A 20,629-nucleotide genomic window follows, 5' to 3' on the forward strand; every position below is an offset into this window, starting at 1 on the left:
CCCTCCAGAGATGGCCCTTGGCCATGCCCCCCCTTTCCCAGCGATGGCCCCCCCGGCTCAGTGCGCTTGGGCAGCCAAGGGCAACACGCTTCTGCCAATCAGCTACCAGATCATCTTACCGAGAATGTAATAATGGGGGCTTCGCTGAGGGAGGGGTCCTGTCTGTGTGGGGGGAGGGGCTAGCAGAGCTTCCTCGGGCAGCATGTCACAGGTGCCCCCCCACCCCCACACCGCGTGCGCTGAGCAGAGAAGCGGCCCCGGCACTGCCCCCAGGGCACTGCACACTCCTGACTGTCCCGCCTCCCGCCCGTTTAAGAGGAGTGCACCCCCGCCCAGCAGCAGATGTGGGAGCCCCCACCGCTGACAGCCGAAAACCACTGTCTGGCTGTTTGGGCTCCAGCATCTAGTCACAACACAACCAATCACAGTTCCGTGCTGCTGGGGGGGGTTGGGGGGGGGGGTTAATGAAAGACCTGACTTACAGCTCACGGAGGCCAGGGCAGAACTTCCAGCCATCAGGGTTGATCTGCGAGATGGAGTTGTGGTCGAGGAAGAGATGGAGGAGGGCAGAGAGTCCGTACAGAGAGCCGCTGTTCACCTCCGTCAGGCTGTTGTTTTGCAGGTCACTGGGGGTCACATGCTCTCACAGTTAGGACCTGGAATCGGCATGCTGTACACCATCAGAGTCCGGTCACAGCCCAGTGGCCTGTACTATGAAGTGGGGTTACTGGCTTATCGGGGTAACTTGTCGGATTTAAGGTACCACAGTTTAAATGGACTTCATATTTGTTGACTGATATTTTGCCCAGACTACCTATCCAGCAAGTTACCCCGATAAGCCAGTGACCCCGCTTCGAAGTACAGGCCCCAGGAGTGCCACTGATTCAGGCAGCAGTGGAATGGGGCAATCGGGCAATGGGGCAATCGGGCAATCACTCACAGCACTCTGATTCGGGCCAAGCCCCAGAAGGCGCCGTCCGTCAGCTTGCCGATGACGTTCCTCTGCAACCTGAGGACCTCCAGGCCATCCAGCCCCTGGAAGGTGAGGCCCTCGATCAGGCGCAGCCGGTTCCGGTTCAGGTCCCTGCACCAGAGAGACGTGTTAAGCAAGACAGACACACAGAGCAGCAGGCGCCCCCCTCAACCCACCCATCACACATGCCGTCACACGCACCCCCCTTCTCTCGGTGGCCTGTCAGGCTGGGAAACAGTAGCTAGTGTTTCGCCTGACGGGACGACGCGTCACGCCAGGGGACTGAATGGCCAGGGTACGTATAACCAGTTCTTAATACCCGCTGGTTAAGGACGACCTTACGGTACAGTTATAAATAGACATCAGGGCTGAGCGGTTCAGACCATTCGCACACAGGATGGCTGACAGGAACCATGTACGTTTCTGCACAGGCTGAGGGCCACACGTGCCAGGGGAACTTGGGGGTGTGGGGGAGGGGGGGCTCAGAGAACAACCTCCTGGGAAACGTCCCCTAACCCCGATGTTTACAAAGGTGAGGCCCCTGTTGGCTCTGGGAGCCCCGTGTGACTGCAGGCACTCGGGGGGGATGTGACACTTACAGTTGCGTCAGCTGGGGCAACTGGAAGGCCTTGACAGGAAGCTGTGTGATCCTGTTCCTGTTCAGTCGCAGCACCTGCAAACTGCCCGACAGGCGGCTGAAAGCACCAGGTTCCACATAGCTGATCCTGTTGCTGCCCAGGGACCTGCGTAGAAGAGAGTGTCAGTCTGGGGGGGGGGGATCCTGAATGTATTAAAGAGGTAGAAAGCTTAGAGTGTCAACCGTCATCATCATTGAAATCTAAAGATATAGGTACAGCCATGTTTGTGGGGTTCAAATATTCATGGCAGCTACTGAAAGCAAGCGGAAGGCTTTGGTGACCCCATGGGAGGCCAGAGAATCCAGGAGGGGCCACTTACAGGTCTCTGATCCGCAGGCCGGCTGGGAAGCAGTGAGCGCGGACCTCGGAAACCTTGTTGTTGCTCAGGTCCAGTGTCTCCAAGGCACTGAGGTTCTGCAGGCTGGGGCCGTCGATGCTCTGGATTTTGTTGTGATTCCTTGGAGAAGGTGAACAAGAGCCGGTACTGAATAAAGGCAGACAGGTGGTCTGTCGCGGACCTTCGCCGATTATTGGAACGTAGAACCCGCAGTCCTGGGTACGGCCAAATTACGATTCCTGGTCTGAAGTACGAACGGATAAAACCACCAAGATCAGTATTATCGTACATCGAGAGTGGTGGAGAAGAGAAACAGTCAATAACTCGAGACCATTGGTCTGCCTGCCTCAGGCTTGGCCTCGAGTCAGAGACACACACTGCACTGCACGACTGTGTATGGGCAGCTGGGCTGTGACTTATCACTGGTAAATTATCTGCACGTTTTATGCAGTGCGGCAGAAGAATCAGCTCGGTAAAGGAGTGGCCGGGTTTGGAGAGCAACAGTGATGAAAAAACAGAAGAAGAGAAACTTATTTACTGTTCAGATGGTGTACATCATGATTTACTGTGTGCTAATATCTGCTAACAAGTCTGTGAGAATACCCATCTTATGTTAGCCTCAAATGCTTGCAGAATTAGCATATACTTCCATTACGAATCTATTCTGTTCAGGTGCATATCAGTCAGGCTAGCATCAGCAAAAGCATGCCAGGTCAACGTGGACGCCAACCTACTTCATACTGTCAAACATGGCTCTCAATCTCCTGCCACTGCCCTTCTGGCACACGGTGTAAAGAATGTCTTTGCTGCTGTTTTCCATCAAGTCAGTTATCCCGCATCAACTGCTCCAGGGACAGGGAATGGCGGAAACCATGCCAGAGTCAGAACAACAGATGGGGTCCCCAGGACTGGATGGGAGACCTCCAGATCGAGTCCAGTTTTCCAGACACATCCCATTTTCCAGAGTCGTGTCGATGGCTTTGTTCAAGAACCTGGATCTCAATTCCAATTCCAGGCCAAACTGTCCTCATGACCATGGGAAGCGAGGAAAGTAAAAATATCGCGCCTGTATTTACGCTTCCTGCTCACACAGGGCCGTGATCCCCACATCTGCCGGTTATTTTGGTGTTACTGATGATGCACCACTGAGGACGCGATGGGAAGGAGCTGATCTCTTCCCCTCCGTGGAATTCCCCTCTGTGCAAGGCACACGCTGGCGTGAGTAGCTCCATCACGAAAGGTCCCGAAGGTCGATGTCACATGGCCCAAGATGAAAAGCCAGTGCCCCTTCAGAGCAACATGACCCAGCGTTCACCCCCCCATGCAAACGACCTGTAACTCCTGGGTCGCTTCTCTGCCAGGCCAGGCCCAAATAAATGCTTCTACAATATATAGCTGAATGCACGCACATACGCAAGCACACACACAGACCTGTAATCATATCTTTGTGGGGACCGCTCATTCATTTCTATGGGAAAAAATGCTAATGCTAACTGACAACCTTAACCCCTACCCAGCCCTAGCTATAAGTAACCAAACAAAATACAAAAGTTGTATTTTTAGTTTTTTGATTGCAGTCACAGATTTTTTAGAAAAGTTTTCCCTTATACTGGTTCCCATAAGGTAAAAAAAAAGGGTATTCATCACGTTGCGGGGATGATAAGGTATTGATTAGCATTCGCCTGGCACACACTGCCATCTGACTCCGCCTCCCATGACTCTCCATATTTCACTAATGAATCACCAGCTAATCTGTCTCACCATTTCTGGTTGCGCATTCTGGGGTCTCAGCCCAGGCCCACCTGAGTCAACAGCTTTATTTTATTTGTGGATTTATTTTAAAAGGGGAACCTGACCGCAGACGTCAGGGGTTGCGGGAACTTGAGCCCGACAGAATGTTTGTTCCCGCACACAGTCAGGGTCCTGACGTCACACTGAACTGCAGGGTCGGGCCGGGGGACAACAGCTGCGGCCCAGCCTGGGAAACTGTACCATGTCACAGTACTTCATACTGTCAGTGTGGCCAACAGGGTCTGCTCACAACTGCCCGAACTCGTCTGATACACGTATCCAAAGCAGATGCCTTTAACCAGTTCAACTTCACCCGCTACTGCACTTAACTTGGGTTAAGCATCTCGCTTAAACCACACAGCACAACCCATTAAGGGGACGTGAATCTGCTTTAGCCAAACCTTCCACGACTATGTTAATGGCTGAAAATGCAAGAAAGCTGCAGGTGACAAAATGCAGAGGAAACCTGTGTGGTAAACAGAACATCTTCCCCACACTGGAATTTATTAATCTCCTGAACCCCCACCTCCCATGCAGCGACCAGATGAACAGACAAGTTGATTGACAGTGTGATCATCTGCCAGATAAACCACACAACCACCACATCAGAAGACCCGCAGTCGGACTGGGGAATGGGGGGCCACTCCTGCTCATGTTACTTCCACAGGAGTGTCCCCGAGTAACAAGCTGGCACAAATGTGGGCTGTTTCACAGGCGGGCCGTGGTGGGCCCACCTGACCAGCTGCCACTGCATCGTGCACAATGCTAATGGTTCAGTCGGAGAGCTTCTGCTGCCAGTGGGACCAGGCAGGTGAGGTCAGGCCAGGCCAGACCGAGGCAGGGCCACTGTCCAGCTGCCATCCCACTGCATACCAGCCAGTGAGGCAACACCAGCAGGACAGATTCCACCAGTAGGCCCCGTGTCTGCTTCTGATGTCACCCTGACCCAGCAAACCCTCCCCCCCCCCCTCCTGACTGACAGGGCCAGCTGTGGTCTTTTCAGGGAAGCCGCACCTTCCTGCCTCGAGGCGGGACCTCCGCACTCCGTGGCAACAGGCATCCAACCAGTCCTAAAAAAGCAGCGCGTGTCAATACACCGGGACCAATGTCGGGAAGTGATATTTAGGCCAGTTTATTTATACCGGCTTTCTCACGCGTCAGCCCACGTTTAAAGGCAATGCCGTCTCTCTGTGCATAGCACCGATGTAGCAAGTACACATACAGGAATATACAATACTGCAAATTAGTATGCATACTATCTGTTATTTAGTATATTCAGTCTATACTGTCTTAAATTGTCCTTCATATTCAACTTTGCCTTATTGACGATATATACGCACAGCTTATACAGACCTTCAAACTCACCTTATTTACGGTATATACTCAGGCTATACTGTCCTTCATATTCACCTTATTTACGGTATACACACACACACACACACAGCCTATACCATCCTTCACATTCACCTTGTTTACGGTATACACACAACACAGCCTATACCATCCTTCACATTCACCTTGTTTACGGTATATACACACACACACACACACACACACACACACACAGCCTATACCATCCTTCACATTCACCTTGTTTACGGTATACACACAACACAGCCTATACCATCCTTCACATTCACCTTGTTTACGGTATACACACACACAGTCTATACCATCATTCATATTCACCTTATTTACGGTATACGCATATACAGCATAAACCATCCTTCACATTCACGGTATACACACACACTTCATTTTTACCTTATTTATGGCACACACAGTCTGTCAGTCTTTTAGATTCACCATTGCTATACATGTCAAACCCCTGCTCCAACCCCTGACATGTGATCTGTTACGCACAGCTCACCTTGCAAAGCTGACCAGTCACCTCAGCCTGCACAGACCATGACTGTCCTGACAGGCCCACAGGCTGTCACCGTGACAGGACCCTACCCTGGGGCTCAGCTCCGCTTGACTGAGATGCCAGAATTCCCCTGGAAGCCTCTGGCTGGGAAAGACTGAGGCATAGATGAGGTATGTGCACTCCCGCTGGAGGGGCTGGGAAACACTTAGCAAGGCTGTGGGTGAGTCAGGTCTTCAGAAGACATGAAACCACAGGTGTCCCAACAGGTTCCTGGCCAACCAACCAACTGTAGGTATATAATAAAACAACGGAAGCAGCAGAGTGGAATTTTAAAATGGCACCTGGAATTACAGGGAGAGGAGCTAACTGACCACAACACCCTCCTAACTGACCACAACACCCTCCTAGCCCCCAAAGATGAAGCATGCCCTTCCACGGAGATGTGACAGAGGCAGCTAAGACCTCCCCGACCAGTGATTGTGGCCAGCCATCTTCACACACACACACCCCACCCTGGCACAGTTTCCCTACCAGGGTAATCCTTTCCGGTTATTCCCGGCGCATGTAATTGTGAACTGTGATACCTTTTGGATATGGGCCCATCTTCATGCACAACCTAATTCTACTAATGCACAAGTCTCCTTTACAAGTGGTCAGAGTTCTCCAAGCTTGGCTGTACCATATGGACTCCCAAGCCCTGTTCACACCACAGCAGCATTTACATTTACTAAAACCAGCCCTCTCACCAGTATTTGTATACCTGAGCAACTCAAGAAATAACCAATAAGAGAATTCACAAAACATCAGGATAAAGGTGCAACACTTGCTGTGGTTACATGTATCAAGTGGGGGGGGGTGTCACGGTTGATATTCCCCAAAGAAAAAGCCACACGCACAGCGATCCATCAGCACCAATGCTGACCTAGGCTCAGCTGTACTTACAGATAAAGGGACACAATGTTTTTGGACACAGCTCCTAGCGATGGGATCGAAGAAATTTCATTGTGGTCCAAGTGCCTGTGGAAGACAATGAGGGAAAATGAAGGCCAAGGTGACAGAGCCACAGCTTGACAGCAAAAAGAACAGACATGCAAGAGGAGGCAGGACACGGCAGAGGAGGCATGAGAAGCGCGCTGGGTTCGGCGCGAGAGCCGGCGCTCCCAGCCCCAGATGGACCCGATCTCGGTATAAAATATTTACAAGACTGGTTTCTGACTGGTGTCAAATGGCGATGAGGGGAGCTTAAAATAGAAAAGTGCTTCTTTACCTCCCAATTGGTTTCATTTCAAAGTGACAAATGCATGAACGAACGGTGATCCACTTGCCCGCCCCTTTTAAGAAACAATATAATTAAGCAGGAGAGACGGAGAGCGAGGGGGCAAATTCAAACAGGCGCCAGTATGAGTGCAAATACGCCTCCAAAAGCCATCCATCCTGCAAGGAAAGCTGTTACGAGGACTTAGCCTGGACCCTACTGGTCACTGCTCTTTTTAAAAAGGGCAGAACGCTCCTCTGGGGGGGTACCATTTGAGCAGATGTTTGCCCCCATACACCAGTCATTTAGGATCACTTTAAAAAACCAATAAGGAACTCCATGAAGAGGAGCGTCAATGGATTAGTTGCCCATTGTTGATCGATTCGGTAATGAAGATGGGCAGGTAGGCGGGGCAACCAAAGCACCGGCCGGGGGTAGAGAGGGAGGGAGAGATGTTCTGGATACTTACAGCTCGCGCAGGCCAGAGAGCTGGGAGAGGGCTTCCGCATCGATTGTCCTCAGCTTGTTGCGGCTCAGGTTTCTGTTGGATGGGGAGAGGGAATAATTAGAGAGCTGACGGCTTTCCTTTTCCTCCATGAATCTGCCAGCCTAGGGTTCCGTTGCCCCCATCTTAGGCAAGCTAACCCCCACCCCCGTCTCTGGTGCGAGGGGGGCTGTACACTTCAGCACAAATGCTCACAGTGAAGTAGGCAGGCCCGCTCACACATGGGACCACAACCGCCCAATATCCCCATCTGGCCTGGTGTGGGGGGGGGAGGGGGGGGCTTCGATCAATAGCAGCACTGCAGCAGCACGTATCCATTTCCAACGGAGCCGAGAGCCGTTTGTCTTTATGAAAAGCCATCAGCAATTCAGCCCAGTGGTGCATTTAACAGCCAAGTCTGCATCCATACTGTAACTGGAATTAAAAGTGCAATTTGTCTGGAGATTGTGTTACTGTGGGAAAGGAGGCCTGGGCTGGGCTGCAGGGCCTATGATATGGAGCCGCAAGTCAGGGGCTATGATAGAGGAACCATCAGCTTGCTTCAGGTGAATACAGAGGGGCCTCATCTTACAAGAGTTCCCCAATTTCACGCTCAGCACTCTCGTAATGAAATTTGCATTGCACGTCCAGATTGGACCCAGGGCAGTATGAAAATGGGCAATTTTCCATGACATGAATTATTTGACACATTGTATCATGCTCCTTTTAGCCAGAATGATGCAAGACAGGAGCCGGTCCATTTCATCACCCGGCAACAACCTGAACTCACAGCTTCTGCCACTCAGAATGAGGTACAACAATCATTTTAACCAAAACACCAGCTTAGCCAAGAACAAAGAAAACACATCACTGCTGCCACCCAGCTAGATAGCAGATACCCATGTTTATCTGCTATCTCAGGTCATATTCACCCTTTTATGGGCAACGGCAGTGTGGTCCTGCCTTCTTCCCCCTAGTGAGCACTGGCTGGTTCATACACCTGTTCACCAGGCGTCCCTTGGGAGCCTGCTACGGAGAAAGCCCATCACATAACCTGAAGAGGGACAGTTCCTCTTAAAGACGGACCACAGAATGACCTGCAGTTTCATTCTAGATGTGGCACCTTTGATTCCAGAGACTTCACCTGAAAACGAGCCAAAACCTGAACACACGGGTGCATTCAGGGCTGTGCTTTGGGGACATCAAGTGGCTTGAGACGGCATCCTCACATCCAGCTGAGCGTCACCGATCTACTGTGGGCACACCTGATCTCTAAACTCCCCCTTACATCTTCTATCCTTTTCAACCATTACTACCTAACTGCATAGATGGAAGTGGCCCAGAGGTTGGGGAGGGGGGGGAGGTTTCACAGAGACCACAACGGAAAATAAAATAACCACACTGTGCTCTGCTGTGATTTCTGTAACCAATGGGAGCCACCAAGGGCCCCCAGAGACCAGTACCTGTGTCGCTCAAACTTGCATATGAAATGTGAAACTTGCATATGAGGCTGCTAGCTTTGCTAGACCTGCAGAATTAGACAACCCCACAAGTGACGCGGGATCCGCTATCCAGGGCTACTAGGTAAACACAAAGTGCAGGGTGGCCTCTCATCTGAGAGTGTTTTTGGTCACACCTCTGGCACTGATCCTCTGAGCCCAGCCCCTACCATGTACTTTCTTTTAAATAAGAATCTAATCTGAAGACGTTTCCTTCCTATGATTGAGACAAGGATCAGCCAGGGACATCGGAGAGTAGGTGACACACCAGCTCCCCTACAGCAGTTACCGTCTGCCAGCCAAACAGCCTAACTGTCAAGGGACACATCTGCACTACATTCTGCTTAAAGAGCAAAAAAAAAAAACATTTGTAGTGATGGTGAGCACCTCTGAGGCACTGCAGGCCTCACTCTCGCTTGGCAGACGTGCAGCAGGGATGGCGGCCCAGGCCGTGCCCAGTGTGCCAGCCAATGCCGCCACCGCGCCAGAAGCACAAACCAGGGGCTGTCAGAACACACAAACCTCTCACCTTTATTGGGGCAGGAAGGAAAGCCCCTCCCGTCCCGGCGGTGACGGCCCAGCACCAGCGATGTTTACACAACTTTTTCATTTTTTATTCACTTCCCTTCCCTTCGGCTTGGCTTTCAAGGCCTTATCGGGAGCCTTGCTGTAATTGACACCTACGTCGCGAACGCAAGCTGTTAACGCAGCTCACCTCCCTCTGGTGTGCCGCTGAAGTCCGCCGCTGAAGTCCGCCGCTGACTTTAACCAAGGACGTCATGCCCAGAAACTCACAGGTTCTGGCAACGCCGAGGGAGCGAGGGAGAGGTGGAAGGAAGGAGAGTGGCGTGGGGCAGTGAACTCTGGATTAGAATCAAGTGTCCCGGCAGCCCGATCACAACAAAACACACAAGGCAAACAAAAACGGAAGGCATCTCGGATCACTCAGCCGGCAATTAGTCCAAAAATGCTGCTTTGCGTAACAGCCGAGCGACTGTAGAAGGAAGAGGCTGCCTGTCACCGCAGCCACAATCACAAACCAGCAAACCCTGGATTGTCTCACAAAATCTAAACACCCGTGTTTAAAAATGCAGCATGATAAACAATGGGAGCTCCTCAACTGCGGTCTTCCAATCATCTCTCAGTATGCAGCTTTAACAGAATAGATTCCTGAACATGTTAAATATTTCAAGAGGTGAGCAAACAGCATAGAAATATCGTCCAAAAGTGGTCCTTCCGAATTCCTGGAGGGGCATGTGCAAATTCTCAAATCAGCTCAATGCTAAGAGCAGAAACAAACTACCAGGACCTGACCCGACCCAACAAAGAGTCAGTCGTCTAACTCATTTACTCATCTGAGCTACAGTTGAAGGAAAAGACATTTTCCTAATCTAAAACACAATACATGCAAGATATGCATCCATCTTTTACCTGCTTATCTGAATCGGGGAGGCATGATGCAAGATAACAACGTGTAATCACAAACGTGTAATCACAAACGTGTAATCAGCAAGTTAACTGCCTTAGCATGAGGTCAAGCAGTTTGCTAATCAGGTCACGACACCACCAGACCACTACAAAGACTTCGATTAAAATTGTAGCCCTTTGTAAAAGCCTATGATTCACTGGGAAAATAAGCATTTTTGCCGCCTCCCCTCAGCTTCTCGGCTTCCTATTTGAACAGAAGTCCCAGTTTCACATTAATATTGGATTTCTGGCCACTGACTGGCAGGCAGAATGTGTGCTGAAGGAGAGTGTCGTAATACTTTAAAAACAACCCAGTGAAAATGCCCAGCTGTGACCGGGTCGAGCGAGCGGAGGCAGGGTCGGTGCACGGCCCTCTACTCCGAAACAAGGAAATGGTAATAGAAATCCTTAAAATAGCAGCTTTTCTCATTGCACCACAAGCCTGGAAACCAGCTGGGACAGAACATAGAGGAAAGGCAGGCAAAAAGCATAAAAAAATATGGTTTCAAAATTGTTTAAAATTTGTATTTTTAAGTGGAGTGCAAAGTATCCAGCCCCTACAAGCAGAGTCAGGTTCTCAGTCTTGTAATTACACACATCTTCATAATTGACACCTATTCCATGCTTCAAATTTCTGTCTGCGGCCACCAGGCCATGCAGATTTGCCTCTGAAGCGCGGCTCTGTGAAAGTGAAAGTCAAAAGCTACCTGAGGTTTGTTCCACTACTACAGTGTTATTTTATTTTCATGGCCTACAAAGCCTTAAAGACTCCATTTCTGAAGGCCGAGCTGTTTTGGACCGAAACTAATCCCACCGTACGCCATAGAATCCGAGGGGTGACTGTAACAAATTACCAAAACGCGCCACAAATGAGAAAAGGGCTCGTGTGTTTCCCATCGGGGATCGGATCCGGCTGAGTGCCGCTTACTGCGCCAGGTCCAGCCCTCAGCCCTCAGCCCTCAGCCCTCAGCCCTCAGCTTTGCGGTCCCCGAAAACGGGACCTCTCGGATGCCCCATCCCCCATGCCCAGCGTGACCCCAATCTGCCACTATGCCTGCCCCCTACCCCCGCTTCTCAGACAGACAAATGAGCTGTTCACACCTCCCTACTGTAAACCTGCCCAGAGCAATTACTCTGGCCCCCTCTGGATGGGTGAACCCATTGTGCAGAACACATGCCGGGGACGGCCGCCTTCAGCATCCACCTGCACCTCCTGGGGTCAGTGCAGCAGACGTTTCTTAGAAAATGACAAGCAAAACAAGAAAATTCCTCCTTAATCCACACTCAAAACACTGGACACGGTTCAACACAGGACCCGACAGCTGCTGCAAGTCCACCCGAACGAAAACGAACAACAAGTGAGTGACGGATCTATGCTCTTAAAGCAAGCTAGTCCTGTTTTTCTAGAGAAAGTTATATCTCTCGAGAGACTTTGCATGGAAGCGTCTCCGTACATCCCCCAGGGCAGGACACGTGATGTGAACAGGCAGAACAGAGACTGTATGGTGTTTGGCCCTCACTTTTACAGGACACCCAGGCTTATAAATTTGCCATTGTCACACGACTCAAGACAGGCTACAACCTGATTAAACCTCAAGTCCTTTTTGGTATGTGTGCCTGTGGAGGAGGTCAATATGTTAAAGAAAAAAAAAAACAGGAATTTCCAGAAAAATGTTTTCACTTTCAAGTTCATACAAATAAATGCCCACAAAGGCTACCATCAACACCATGTCACTCAAACACGGAGGGGGAGGGTCCATCCATTCCCTTTCACCTTTCATTAAAGAGATGTTGTCATACATCACAATGCTACAACTCACAGGTAGGGTGCGGGTTGGGGCCTTCAGAGATAAAGGTTATCTGATATCACTGATAAGCGATGCGTGAACTTCAGTCTTTGAGGGTGTGAAATGATGTCGGCAACAGGACCTTACGACAGCCTCCGAACACGGCGGCTTCTTTTATGCCTGTACACACCCCCAGTTCAAACAGCAATCAGCTAGTCAAAGAATAACCCTCTGCAGGAAGCAGGCATGCCCGCTCAGCCTGGGAGGCCCCTCCCCCGGACTTCAGTTCTTCCCATCATTAAGTGACATTTACCGAATGGTGACGTGACGGGACAGGACACGTGACCACAAGAACACGCTTCTCTCGCAGGCAAAACGATCCAAACACGTCAAATGTAACAGAACCAGGCCAGACGAGAATTAAAAACTTAATACAACACGACCAGCTTACCCGAGTGTAACTAGTTCCTAGAAACCGTTGAAATAGCACAGGCTCGGGTATCAGGAAGCAACTGACATTATTTCTTATGGGGAAAATCATAATTAGTTTTAGGTCCATTCAAAAACCTCCAATTAATCTTATTAGAAGATCCCTAACACTTTAAACACACACTATAACACCAAATTATGTAACTGAACAACTAATCACTTCATTAGCAAATAGTTCTGTGTTTATATTCAATTCCTGCAGTACTAAAACACAACCTTTCATAATTATAGCAAAGGACATTCAACAGTCACATGTAAAACCGATATGAGAAAACCAGTAAAATGCAGCTCGCGTCATGGCGGACTCGTGATTCAGCCATGCGCAGACATGCAGCGCATTAAAATATGCGGCTCATTCAGGCGGGAAGTTGAACATGCATATGAAATCATGCATTTACATTATGCATGCATACATACATAATTAAAAGATATATTTGACTAAATCCAGAAACAGCAGAGTAACATGTTGAGAGCACGTGTGCCTTTGACCCCCAAAGCCGGTTCATTACAGAAATGTGCGGTCTGAGTAAATGGGGGGTGGGGGGCAAAGGGGCTGGGCTCGCCTGGGGCAAGGTGCAAAACACAGGGGCCACTATACTGGCCTGGGAGCCCCCCCCCCCCCCGCAAGGAGGGGAACACCAAAAAGCAGCAGACGCTCCGCTACCGTCCAGATGGCCTGCTAGATCCTCTCACGCAGTTAACAAAATAAAAGACTTTGTTTAATCAGTGACAAAACCACAAACTGGCTTGACCAAAAAAGGCTCATTTAAAACACCCCAAGAACAAAATATTCTTTGTGATGAATGTAGCTTAACATTCTTCAAAAGGCAGTTAACTAGTTCTGACTTCCACTAAATACACTTTTCAACTGCAGATAAACACACTAAATAATAATTAAGTGTATCAAAGGAAGCCATGAGCCTAATTAGCTGAAACGCAAAGTATGGGTTTGACCACCGAGAGCCGCATCTTCTAACGATGCGACAGCAGAGAGCAGCAGTTAGTGGCACTGCCACTGCGCCCGCTCCCGATCGGTCCCCAACTGGGCCCGCTCCCGATCGGTCCCCAACTGCGCCTGCGCCCGCTCCCGATCGGTCCCCAACTGCGCCTGCGCCCGCTCCCGATCGGTCCCCAACTGCGCCTGCGCCCGCTCCCGATCGGTCCCCAACTGCGCCTGCGCCCGCTCGGTCCCCAACTGCGCCTGCGCCCGCTCCTGATCGGTCCCCAACTGCGCCTGCGCTCGCTCCCGATCGGTCCCCAACTGCGCCTGCGCTCGCTCCCGATCGGTCCCCAACTGCGCCCGCTCCCGATCGGTCCCCAACTGCGCCCACTCCCGATTGGTCCTCAACTGTCCCACTGCTGGCCGTGTGTTTGCCAGCCAGATATGACTGGGCCTCCCCGCTCAGGGCACCCCGTGCTCCCACCCCCACGAGCTTTAAATGGCTTTTCCAGATTTCAACTCTTACCAGATGTACAGAAATTACGGATGATTCATCTATTTGGACTACCTCAGAGACACCCGATGAAACAAAGGCAGGGGCTTTGAGCTCGAGAGAGTGAGAGACACACACACACACTTTTGTTTTCAATTACCAGATTTCTCAGGAATGTCGATTTCTGGCTCCCAAGCTGTCAGCTATGCATCAGCCTGTAAATCAGTATTGTCTGGGCCGCCTGCAGCGTCCAGGACCTGTAACATGTTCTAATACTCATCCGTTCTGCAGTCCTATACCATAATTTGTCATCCACCATTTTTTGAATCAATCAGTTATATTCAAGACTTAGGTCTTAAAACTTTGCTTGAGGACGTCCTGATATGTAACCGAAACCCGCCTTCATCGAGCCTCGATCAGCAATGATTAATAGTAACCGGTAAGAGCGGAAAACACAAACCATCACTGACATCAGTAGGACAAAATTACTGAAAAGCCTGTCTGTCACCTTTGTACCTACATGCATGACAGCAGAAGCAGCTCTGCTTGGTCTACTAGGACTGACCAGAAACCCTGCTTTGAGTCACTTCCTCCCGAAACAGGCGGTTTCAGTCAGCTTCGTACAGGGTTACCTTAATCAGTCTTTCCAGGCGGCTCATCCCCTGCTCTTCAGTGACTGCAGATCACTGTGGCCCCACAGCCTGCCCACAGTTAGACGGGGCCTCAAGGGCAACGCCACCCCATGCAGACAGAGACCCAAAGCACTCGGGCCCAGTCCGAACAGGAAGAGAACTGACATAAAAATCAGAGTCAGCTCATTCAGGAAAACGTTCAGTAAGTGTCCCATCCGGATGGGATTCGGCCCGCTTCCTTATCCTAAGTCACCGCCTGGCACGAAGTCCCCTACAGTCTGAAGACGACGTCATGGCAAACCTGCCTGCGTGTGGCTTATATCTGACAAAAAGCACACAAACAGCCGTATGAATAAGCTCCTGCAGTATATCACATTATCTAAAAGGCGGCAGGGGGCACATCTCACCTACTGTGTTCCAGAAAGACATGTTACTATTAAAGTACTATCAGGAGACACCCCAAGCAGCATGATTACAAATTCATGGGGACTGTTAACCTACTTGTTAAAAATACTGAAGTGCCTCTCCATAAGATGAGGTCAACCAAAGTGGTGCATTTTGGTTTTAATAAATAAAAAACGAACAGCTGCCGGTACTATAATGGCTTCCTGTCCTTTACAGTACGTGGGGAGTGTTTTTTGCACCAAGACAGTGTAAGTGAAAACACGGTACATGGATGACTCACTACCCTGCAGATTTATGACCCTGCGTGTGAACAAAATGCCATATAGACTATAAAACAAAACAAATCCAGTAATAACTGGATTATCAATCAGTGTGTATTACAGTTCTGCTCTGTTCGCCACATTTAAAGTGCACAAACACTTCAGGACATGTTGGTTTATTAAAAATAAAATTAAAGAAAACTCTTTAATGCATGTACAGCGGATTTAAAAACTGGCAAAGTAAGTTAGGGCCATAATTTTCCTCCAATCCTTTACACTGGCATTTCCCATTCCAGGGTCTAAACACACTGATTGCGTGAAATATGCCAACACCGCCTCATTTCCTACAATCCCCCAGAAGCTATATTGTCACAGGGGAGCCGTTAATAACCAGGGTGGAGGGAGAAAGCGTGGAAAGTATTTTGACAGTATTGTGACAAGTACAGGGCGTCTGAGCTTCTTCGCCCCGACGGTTTGCTCTTAAAGCGCTTTTCCTCCGCTGATTGATTCGGAGCAGATGCGCTCCCAGCGTGACCCGCCGCCCCCCCGCGGGGGCATATCAACCCTAAACCCAATACTCGGGCAAATTTACAACGAAACCAACAGTTACGGTTCCTCTCGACATTCACCCACGATGATTAAGGGTAGGACCGCAAACCCCAATAACTGGTTTACATTATCGGTGCTTAATAAATACCATTCGGTCCTATAGTCGCATTGCCAGGATGCGAGGGAAAATGTCAGCGTGTTTTCATTGACACGGAGCATAAATATCCCCTCAGTCACACGGTTTGACTCAGTGCTGAAGCCACCAGTGCTAAACATAACAGGGACACTTTATGCCCTTCAGTAATTCGCCTGGCAAAATGTCAAAGGCCGCCGGCAGTAAAGGGAGACCGGGGGGCCAAGGCTGCTGCTCCGGCGACCCTAAAATAAGCAGCCGGTCCGGCGCTCGGTTCGCCGAATCAATCCGAACCAGCAGAGTCCATTCCTCCTAAGCCAGGCGGGCGATGCGGAAAAACGCAATCATTTATTATAAGACCCCACCCTGTGACACAAGGCTTCACGAGGGGCCGCAGCAGACGGAAGGCCGCCTACATGACGGGTAACGTCCGCGATACGCAGGGAGAGTCCGCCTGCATCCCCTGCGAACTTTATACTCCATCCGAAGTGCCGAATGGGGCAGAAAAACAGCCCGGCTGCCCCGGCTCCCTCCCCGGCCGAGGGACACGATCCTTTCCCCGTTAAATCCCGGGACCATTCAGGCAGGAAAGGGGGCCCGTCTGCGGGTCACACGGAGCGACGCCAATTAGCAAAACACATTACTTAATATTACCGTATGCAATTCGCCCAGAAAAAAACGAGCATTAAAAGTACTGCAGATATAGACTTGGCCGTAAAAAAGACAAAAAAAAGGTCATAAGTTTTATTGCCAACAGATTACTGTAAGTTTTAGGCCTATTCAATTCAATTTAGGCCTCTAAGCAGCAAAGTGACAAATTTATATTGCCGAGGACGAAGTGCAAAAGATGCCGAGGCGACTCCCGTGTAGCTCCCACCGGGGGTCGGTACATGGACCTGGTTACTCATTACTGCCTTATAACTACCCGGACAGAGGCCGTATTCCTGACTTAAGGGGCATTTTGCATGGACGTCTGCCCCTAAGGAGTAACATTAAACATCGAAACATTCCAATGTCTTAGTTTTAAAGGGACAGAAGAATGAAAGAGAAACTTATTCCAGGAAAATCATGTCATGTCTGGGTTTGTCAGGCCAGGCATAAGCATTTAACATAAGCATTCACATTTTATTTAAAAATCAGTTTATGTTAAAAAGAGACTTGCATTGTCAACTTCCATGGAGGAAAGCGATATCAATTCAAAGCAGGCTGTAGTTTGATAATATTTTAAACGCAGGTACACTGACATTGGGAAATTTCCTGGTGCCCCCTCCCCTCCCCTTCAAACGGGTTTACCTTCAGCAGGGCGGATGACAAGGCATCAGATAATCCGTAAACTAGTCCAACAGACTAATACATTTACAAACTCACATCTTAGAAACAGTAATGTGTTTTGTAATTGTATTTCTGACGCATTGAATCTAACAAAATCGGCACAGTTTCTGGGTAAAACAAAAAGTTACAAAAGCCACAAGTGTACAGTGTGCATCTACGGCGGAATTGATTTATTAAAACAACTATTTATGGTACCATAATGATTTACCAAAGAAATTCATATCCTTAAATTATTAATCCATCATCCACAGAAGCCGGCATTAAACATTTAATTTGCCAACAACATTCAATTATGCGCCTCCTTCTAATGTCGGACGGAAACCTTGGCGGATAGACGATGTACTGTTAGACAAATTGATTAAGTCAATTAAACTCTACCACGGTTTATGATGAAACATCTGTAAAGGTATATTATGCCTCGATTTGAGGGCAAAATTAAAAATGAACCTGGGACCAAGGCGAGGTGGACTCATCCATTAAAAACCCATAAAACATGAAGAAATTACATCATCACACCCACACCCCTTGCCCCGCACACGGTCCATACTCACAGGGAGCGCGTCCGGACCGGTAGCTCCTGCGGCGTGTCCGTCAGCCCCAGCCCGCTGCAGTCCACAGAGTCCCCTTCGCACGTGCAGTTCAGGGGACAGAGCAAAGCGGAGCCGGACCCGGCCAGCAGTCCCAGGGACGAAAGCAGGTACAAGACACACCAAGACGCCGATCCCATGTGTCCCGGCCACGCCGCCATTTTGTATCCAGTTTTATTAGCGCGGCCACTGATTGCTCCTTGTATCCACGGATGGATGGGTAGCGGGGGTGTCCGGCTAACCACAGTACCACTTATGGTCGGTGCACTTCAACCCGGACGCGGGACATCTGCATGGCGAAGCAGCCGGTTGCGATCAAGCGTTGCAGGCGGCTCCCATGCCGGTAAAAGTTACTTTTTAAACTTCCCCCTGGCAGAGTTTGCGACCCCCACCCCGCCGGACTGAATCAAAAGGTGAATCACGATTAACGAAGCAACACAAGAAGCTGTCCGGACGCCAGGTCTCAGTGCAAGTTGCAGGCAGTTGCCCTTAAAAGGCTGAAAAGGAGATCTGTCTGCGAGCCTGGGCTCCCCGTCTTGGGGAGGATTTATCCCCCGCAAACGGATTTTAAGATATTCCCATTAAAACGTTATCGAGTGTAACTTTTTAACATTTCTTTCTAACGACATGCTACGAAATAACTAGCTAAATAGCCCTCGCCCCAAGCATAAGTACGGACGTGCTCTACAATTGTCCATGCAGGCGACCTGAACGCTGTCACCAAGATGCAAAGGGCTTTGAAATATTCACTCCTCCACTTTTTAAATGTACTTTTAATTTCAAGTTTCCGCGGAGCCTAGATCTTCAGGGTAAAGACGCTGATTTTTCTTGCGCTGTAATGCTGCAAAACGGCAAAATGAAACGCCTACTAAACGATATAAACCCAACTTTATCGCAAACGCATCTGAAAGATCTTAAGGGCTACTTATCAGATGCATGCTGTGACTAGCATATCTCAGCGATCCGGTTATTATAGCTAAATCTGCCGCAGCTCGGACAGGATTCACCACGGCACTTTTCCTTCTTTTCCCCTTTAGTTTTTTTCCCCAGAGCAATTGCTCCGGATCCCCACGCTGGAAACATTGCGGAGTTAAGCATCGCCCACCGAGGATTGCAATTGGCTCTCCACTTTGAGTGACGCGCGTCCTCCCAATGTCATTGGTCGATGCACATTCTTCTTGCGCCGTGTGGTTCGATTGCCATTGAGAAGCTGTCAGTCATGCCGCGCTGGCGCCGCCCACGTTTCCCACTCCTGGTGTGAAACCTCACCGCCTCCTTTCACTCTCAACGGTTCTTAAAGGGCCACTAGTCAACGTAATATTACTGTACGACGCTAAAACAGCAGAATTGAATATAATAGCAAATACAATAAAGATGCGATACAATACTTTAATATGCACGCACTTCAGAGTTTTTGAACTCTCTGTGTCTTAAACTGCAGCCCATTAATCTCAACAACAGAGCATTTTGTGACGTGGAAACTGCCATCATTAAAATGGGTTAATTACATAGTACGCGATTCATTTTTAATGACTCCCCGATGTGATACACATTCCTTAATGATCTAATTGTATTTGGTTATAGGCCTATTGGGTTAATGAATTAGGATGTTAGTTAGAGTGTAATAAAACAGTAAATGAATAAAGTATTCCTCGTATATTTTGGATGATAATAATTTATAGCGTCGCCGGGAGCCTAGCACAGGTTACAAGACAAGGGGACTCCCTATGCGGGATGGCAGTCCATAGCAGGGCACGCGGCACGCACCACGCACACCCTGGCACGAGGTCAGCCTATAAAGGCCAATTCAGCTAAATGCATGGCTTCGTCCCGCAAGAGGAAAGCTGTGCTACGCGAAGGGATCACGCAAAGTCCTCACATACTGAGCGGAGAAGTATATACTAACCTGCAACCATACATTTCGCTACACCGCCTCTGCAAACGATCGGCATTATTTATTGTGTTGTGTTACTAGCTGTGCAAATAATGCGTACGGCATTAGGTTCGATGCGTTGCTATTTCCCTACAATATCATGTTGTTAAGGCATTTAGTGGTTAAGCATTTCATTATAATGCTTTCATTATGTGACTAAGTAAGGAAGCTTTCTGGCGTGACTCCTGCCAGGCTAAAATTATTGATGTGAAATTGCGCAAACCGTTGCGATGGTGGAAAGCTGTCAAAAGGCTTTCCGTGCCGTTAATCACGAATGGTGAGACGTCAGGATCGCACCTGTATATCTGGAGGGTGCTGAAGCGTCATCTCTTTGTCCCTTTAGCATTCAACGGCAATAGCTATGCTATCACATCATGACTGGAGGACAGCAGAGCCACGGCGGTTATTACGGAGACACATTTCTGTAGGCGTGGTGGTCGGATGACCTTTTTACGGAAAATTGTTTAGAACGGCTGTCAAAGCCACCGCCATGTAAACTATCCTCCTAATTTCAAAATGCTGTTGCTGTCTGTGTAGTTTTGTTAAGGCCTGGTAGAAAAAAATTGAAACGAACTTAATTCTGAATATAATCAGTCAACCTTTTGTAAATTTATGCATGGTGAAATTAATCAAAGAAGACTTAATAAATAAAGACTAGACACTAGAAAACAACGTGCAAAATTTAAAACGTGAATGTTTGAAAAATATTAAATATTACTACAGTCAGGATACACTTGTATAAAAGGTGTCTTTTAAAAGTAACTAATTATTAATTAAA

General features: G+C 49.1%; 1 protein-coding gene across 2 annotated transcripts in view; it reads right to left on the bottom strand.

Annotated features, from left to right (window-relative positions):
* Window positions 1–19,364, bottom strand: part of lrig1 (leucine-rich repeats and immunoglobulin-like domains 1) — a 29,849-nt gene extending 10,485 nt beyond the window's left edge. Inside the window, exons 1-7 of one of the 2 annotated variants that reach the window (XM_072714977.1) lie at window positions 17,883–19,364; window positions 7,331–7,402; window positions 6,549–6,623; window positions 1,931–2,068; window positions 1,573–1,716; window positions 941–1,084; window positions 483–626 (exon numbers count right to left, since the gene is read on the bottom strand). In XM_072714977.1, coding sequence (XP_072571078.1) covers window positions 483–626; window positions 941–1,084; window positions 1,573–1,716; window positions 1,931–2,068; window positions 6,549–6,623; window positions 7,331–7,402; window positions 17,883–18,079 — 914 coding nt within the window. In that variant the 5' untranslated portion in view covers window positions 18,080–19,364. Of the gene's footprint in view, window positions 1–482; window positions 627–940; window positions 1,085–1,572; window positions 1,717–1,930; window positions 2,069–2,682; window positions 4,462–6,548; window positions 6,624–7,330; window positions 7,403–17,882 lie in introns of those variants that run through there. The other variant, XM_072714978.1, reaches the window with a different exon arrangement.
* Between the last annotated feature and the right edge of the window lie 1,265 nt (window positions 19,365–20,629).

The sequence above is a fragment of the Paramormyrops kingsleyae genome, chromosome 8 (assembly GCF_048594095.1).
Source record: "Paramormyrops kingsleyae isolate MSU_618 chromosome 8, PKINGS_0.4, whole genome shotgun sequence".
NCBI lineage: Eukaryota > Metazoa > Chordata > Actinopteri > Osteoglossiformes > Mormyridae > Paramormyrops > Paramormyrops kingsleyae.